At 38.3% G+C, this 6,128-nt stretch overlaps 1 protein-coding gene across 1 annotated transcript; it reads left to right on the forward strand.

Annotated features, from left to right (window-relative positions):
* Positions 1-644: 644 nt before the first annotated feature.
* Positions 645-2,261, forward strand: LOC107563681 (class E basic helix-loop-helix protein 23-like). Its single transcript, XM_016248621.1, has one exon. It carries the CDS (start codon positions 935-937, stop codon positions 1,616-1,618), a length of 684 nt encoding a protein of 227 aa, XP_016104107.1. The 5' UTR covers positions 645-934; the 3' UTR covers positions 1,619-2,261.
* The last annotated feature ends 3,867 nt before the right edge of the window (positions 2,262-6,128 follow it).

A 6,128-nucleotide genomic window follows, 5' to 3' on the forward strand; every position in this document is an offset into this window, starting at 1 on the left:
CTGACAGTGAAGAAGTCCTGCTTTGCTCCTTATGGTAGTTGTAGTCCTTATGCGGCAACTTACTTTCTTTAAATTCCCACATGGACTTCCATGTGTCTTTTCTAGTAATATTCACCACAGATCATATCTAATTTATTTTCTTTACTTTTAAGACCAAACCACCATTTTATAGAAAATATCTGAGGGAACCAATTGCTGGAAAATGCTATTGTTTTTATTGCACAACTTTTTATGCACGGCTCAATAACAATAAATGAATTCAGCGGTCGTCTTTAATAATTATATTACTTAAGAGATATCCTACATCTGTTACCCAATTAGTTCACAAGGCTGCAAGTGTATGCTATACAAGAAGTTGTTTTGATCATTAGTTAACTAAAAAGAAACATTTCGTTACGGCAATACTGCTTTAATTTGGTGTAACTGATTAGAATATTAGGTACAGAGTCTATTCACTACAGTGTGCCGGCCATGAATTACATTATGCCATCATTTGTTCAGCAGTTATCATTGCTACAGTTGAATTTAGAAGCATGCCGGTTTCTAATCTTCTTAATTAAAACGCCCTCCTGATTGGACAGAGTGATAATCCCGCGGGGCCTCGCGCTTTTTACTCACTCACAAGTAGGACTGCGCGCGAGTCTCAATCTGCCCAGGGCGAGGGCAAGACGCACTGCAAGAACGCGCGCAAGTTCAGACGAGGCGCCTAAAGTGCACGCAACATCACCGTTTGCGCGGAAGAGGCTTATACGAGTGCTCGACGTGGTAGGGGAAGAAAGACCTCTATCAAAAAAAGTGACTTCATTTCCAGCAGCTCTTTGGAGAACACCAACGAAAGAAAAGAAAGAAGACAGCGCGAGGAAGCTTTCAAGAGCGCGCGCGAAAGTTTCCCATCCGGTCCGTTTTTGTTTTAGTTTTATTTCCTTTCACCAAAATGAATATCGGCGAAGAAAACTTGCTGAAATCGATCAGCAACGACACACTGCTGGACCTGACGCAGCGCTACGGACAGTCCGCCTTCGGCTTCGGCGCTGGCCATGGTGCTGGAAGCCCTGGCCGCTACTCCCTCACACCCGCAACGGATTTCCTCTCCGGTCAAACGGGAAAGTCGAACGAAAGTGGCGGAGAGCAGACTAGCGATGAAGACGACGGCTTCGACCACCTCGAGTCTCGTAAGAGAGGCACGGGCTTCGACGAAGAGAAGCATCCGAGCAATCTCGCCAAGAAGCCGAAGGAGCAGAGATCTCTCCGCCTGAGCATCAACGCGCGCGAGCGGAGACGAATGCACGACCTCAATGACGCGCTGGACGGCCTGAGGTCTGTGATCCCCTACGCGCACAGTCCGTCAGTGAGAAAACTCTCTAAAATCGCAACTTTGCTTCTTGCAAAAAACTACATCCTAATGCAGGCACAGGCACTGGAGGAAATGCGCCGGTTGGTGGCTTATCTAAACCAAGGACAGACTATAAATTCACCGATTCCCACTGGGCTGGCGCCTTTCGGACAGGCGGCCGTGTATCCGTTTTCGAGCACGGCCCTGGCCTCCTGCGCGGAGAAATGCAGCTCGTTCTCCGGGACAACGTCCAACCTGTTCAAACGCTGCAACGACAAGCCTTGACTTCCGCGCCCTCAACTCTTCCTGCTTCATCCTTTTGTTGGTCTGAATTCGCATTGTTTTGTTGGGAATGGTCTTAGGTCTGATTTAAAACCCCTGCTACTTGTCTAAATATCGATGGTTTATTAGTTAATACAACAAAAAAATGGTAAATAAATAACGGAGGGACACAGTATTACTGGAATAAGCTTTTAAACACCTCAAATTTGAAAGCCTTTCCTCTTTTATCCTAAATGAAGGATTAAAAGTGATTATTTGTGTGAAAACAAACAAACAAACATAACAGAAATTCCACGTTTCTGGTTCACAGCTTGCGGAGGATTATTTCTGAAGTCAAACCTTTTCTCTTTCGCTTTCAGCGTTATTGGTGAACTATGCAATTTGCTGCAATTGCCCACAGACAATCATTTTGTTTGCCAGAAATGAATAAACGTAAGCAGAACTGCCTCACCTCCACCAGTGTATTAGGAAAAACGGTGTAACATTCTCAGATGTTTGGCCTGTTATTGCGCAATTCACTTGATTGTATTGTACAACTGTGAAGAATATACTTGATCAAGCCTACAAAGCATTTGATCATGTTCCGACACGAGTTTCATACTGTATATTGTTTATATGTCTTTATAATTAAACATATATCTATGACAATCTCTGTTTTTTTCTGCCACACATATGCTCACATTACTCATTCAATTTCTTTTCAAACTGTTTTAAAGAAATGAAGAATCTTTGCTCGAGGAAAACGTTTGGTGTTTGAAAGATTTTTTTCTTCAGAATAATGCGGCAAACATTTCTAGAGGCCTTTGACGTGAACAAACTTTGTGCTCTGGTTTATTCATAGACCAAATGTGTACTGCAGAGGTCAGGTTTTTTTTACTGCTTTTGTTTCAGATATCACATGCAAATCATTTAATAACCATTAAAATAACTGAGCAGTATTGATGGTCCAAAACAAAAGCCTCAGTGGATGCTGTTACTGTTAGTAAACAGGGCCTAGCACGTGTACTTGCCAACACGAGTTTCTCTGCCACACTTTTATGTATTGAAGGGCTGTGTCACGATTCTAACGTGTATTGGAGTGATAATCTCCTAAATGAGACTGGTCTCTGGTCTTCACTGGTAAGATGCGACCTTCTGCGGTTGTGCATGGGACCTGGAAGCGCCCCGAGGCCAAAGGGACCTGTCCTTGAGTATTTGCGCGATCGTGAATCGGCAGTGTTCTGTAACCTACCCGTTCCACTTACTAACACGATTTCAGCGCCTGTCGTCCACAGCCTGCTAATGTATGAGCGCAGCAAAGGCAGTTTCATACACACTGCTCTTTAACTAAACCAGACCTTTGTCAGTGGTCTAACACAAAATCGAGATATCACTTTGTTTTAGACTGTTCTTCTTAGCCTCGGAGAATTCCGTTTTTATCGTTTTACACACGTATTGTGCCAACAGAGGAGGTAAATATAGGCCTAGTCTACACCATAACGCGTTTAAAATAATTTTAAGAATTAAATTAGATCCTTAATACATTTTAGATACTATATTTTAAGTTGTTAATTTGTGAAATTGGTGTAATTTGCAGGCCTGTACTGTAATTTCGACCTTTGTTAAAAAAAATTTTTTTTTTAAAACACGATTCCCGAGTCACTGCAGGGCGCACTTTATTTCCCCAATAAACATAAACAATGACGTTAACAAAGAAAAGCTGACTTTGTGTTATTGAAGGTATTTTTAGGACACATCAAAAGTCTAACTTTATTTTCTATGTTCACCATTAGGATACATTTTTGACCTATATCCATATGCACTCTGTGTTTCCAACTTCTCTTTGCTGTATTAGCAAATGCACACATTTTCTTTAGAAAAACACATTGGACAAGGCTAGTAATGACTCAGTTCCGTTGTTTTTTTTAAAGGAATTGCTATATTCCAACATATATTCAAATATTTATGTTTAGCTTAATATGGCACAATGCATTTTTATTAGCATTTGTTAAATTACACAATGAAATGCAATTAACAGATTATTTGTCTGAGGGAAGTTTGAAAAAAATAAAAAAAATTCCAGAATGGTAAACGCTACTATTTCGTGAAATGAGCTGCCTGATAATATTGCTTACACATCAAAGGTGCATAACCGTATGCACAATTATATTTTTAATTTCTATAATTTTAACGTGTAATTATTATCTACAGTTTTTAAAGTTTAGGTTTTAATGTGTTTCATTTTAATTTTCTTTTAAAGACGAGATTCCCCTCGCATTATGCCATCACTTCTGATGAGCTTCAGGCTCTGTAGCTGTCCACTAAGTGTGCACTGGAGAGAAAGTGATCTTGAACTCACGCTGAGTTAAATGAACAGTCATCACTCCCAGTGGGTGCGTCACAACAGCAGAGTCGTGTCGTAACAGCATTACACCGCTGGCATGCCGAACCGGTGCTATCCTGACATATGACTTACCGCTGAACACTTCTGACAAGGTCAAGGAGGAAAGCGGCGATTTAGAGTGACAAGCGCGCTGCTGTTTCAGTTTTCATAATCACTCTTGATTTCATCTAATTGGTGTGGATGAGGCCATTAGAAATGTGACCGCTGTAATCGTTTTTTTTTGTTTGCTTATTGCTTTTTCGAACTTTAAGATGAGATTCTGATTATTGTTGTGGATTCTTGTTCGACTGCTGCTTGTAAAGAGGAATCTTATAATATGCTAATTAAAAAGACTATAGGCCTACAGCACCTTTGAGAAAATATCATTAAAATGATGTTTACTCACATGAGATGAAATAAGTTTTATTTTAGGTGGAACTTCCCTTACCAAAAAGTAGTATACTTCAAGTTTATTTTAGTAAGTATACTTAAGTAAAGATCAAGTATATTTTTAAGTATACTTTATGAAGTATACACATATCAGTGTACTAGTAGTATACTTGTAAGTGAACTATTTCAATACTCCTCCTTGGGACTGAATTGGCCCACTTTCTAGTATATAAAAGTATACTTTTAAGTATACTTTAAGTATAACAGTAGTAAACTTTGAGTACACAACTAGTTTACATCAAAATATTTAGTTTGTACTGCGTAAGAATTAAATTAGATCCTTAATACATTTTAGATACTATATTTTAAGTTGTTAATTTGTGAAATTGGTGTAATTTGCAGGCCTGTACTGTAATTTCGACCTTTGTTAAAAAAATTTTTTTTTTTTAAAAACACGATTCCCGAGTCACTGCAGGGCGCACTTTATTTCCCCAATAAACATAAACAATGACGTTAACAAAGAAAAGCTGACTTTGTGTTATTGAAGGTATTTTTAGGACACATCAAAAGTCTAACTATATTTTCTATGTTCACCATTAGGATACATTTTTGACCTATATTCATATGCACTCTGTGTTTCCAACTTCTCTTTGCTGTATTAGCAAATGCACACATTTTCTTTAGAAAAACACATTAGACAAGGCTAGTAATGACTCAGTTCCGTTGTTTTTTTTAAAGGAATTGCTATATTCCAGCATATATTCAAATATTTATGTTTAGCTTAATATGGCACAATGCATTTTTATTAGCATTTGTTAAATTACACAATGAAATGCAATTAACAGATTATTTGTCTGAGGGAAGTTTGAAAAAAATAAAAAATAAATTCCAGAATGGTAAACGCTACTATTTCGTGAAATGAGCTGCCTGATAATATTGCTTACACATCAAAGGTGCATAACCGTATGCACAATTATATTTTTAATTTCTATAATTTTAACGTGTAATTATTATCTACAGTTTTTAAAGTTTAGGTTTTAATGTGTTTCATTTTAATTTTCTTTTAAAGACGAGATTCCCCTCGCATTATGCCATCACTTCTGATGAGCTTCAGGCTCTGTAGCTGTCCACTAAGTGTGCACTGGAGAGAAAGTGATCTTGAACTCACGCTGAGTTAAATGAACAGTCATCACTCCCAGTGGGTGCGTCACAACAGCAGAGTCGTGTCGTAACAGCATTACACCGCTGGCATGCCGAACCGGTGCTATCCTGACATATGACTTACCGCTGAACACTTCTGACAAGGTCAAGGAGGAAAGCGGCGATTTAGAGTGACAAGCGCGCTGCTGTTTCAGTTTTCATAATCACTCTTGATTTCATCTAATTGGTGTGGATGAGGCCATTAGAAATGTGACCGCTGTAATCGTTTTTTTTTGTTTGCTTATTGCTTTTTCGAACTTTAAGATGAGATTCTGATTATTGTTGTGGATTCTTGTTCGACTGCTGGTTTTAAAGAGGAATCTTATAATATGCTAATTAAAAAGACTATAGGCCTACAGCACCTTTGAGAAAATATCATTAAAATGATGTTTACTCACATGAGATGAAATAAGTTTTATTTTAGGTGGAACTTCCCTTACCAAAAAGTAGTATACTTCAAGTTTATTTTAGTAGGTATACTTAAGTAAAGATCAAGTATATTTTTAAGTATACTTTATGAAGTATACACATATCAGTGTACTAGTAGTATACTTGTAAGTG

The sequence above is a fragment of the Sinocyclocheilus grahami genome, unplaced genomic scaffold (genome assembly GCF_001515645.1).
Source record: "Sinocyclocheilus grahami isolate Dianchi unplaced genomic scaffold, SAMN03320097.WGS_v1.1 scaffold885.1, whole genome shotgun sequence".
NCBI lineage: Eukaryota > Metazoa > Chordata > Actinopteri > Cypriniformes > Cyprinidae > Sinocyclocheilus > Sinocyclocheilus grahami.

What these genes read in the sequence shown, in the direction of transcription:
- LOC107563681 (XM_016248621.1), top strand. Translation starts at nt 935, where the DNA reads ATGAATATCGGCGAAGAAAACTTGCTGAAATCGATCAGCAACGACACA.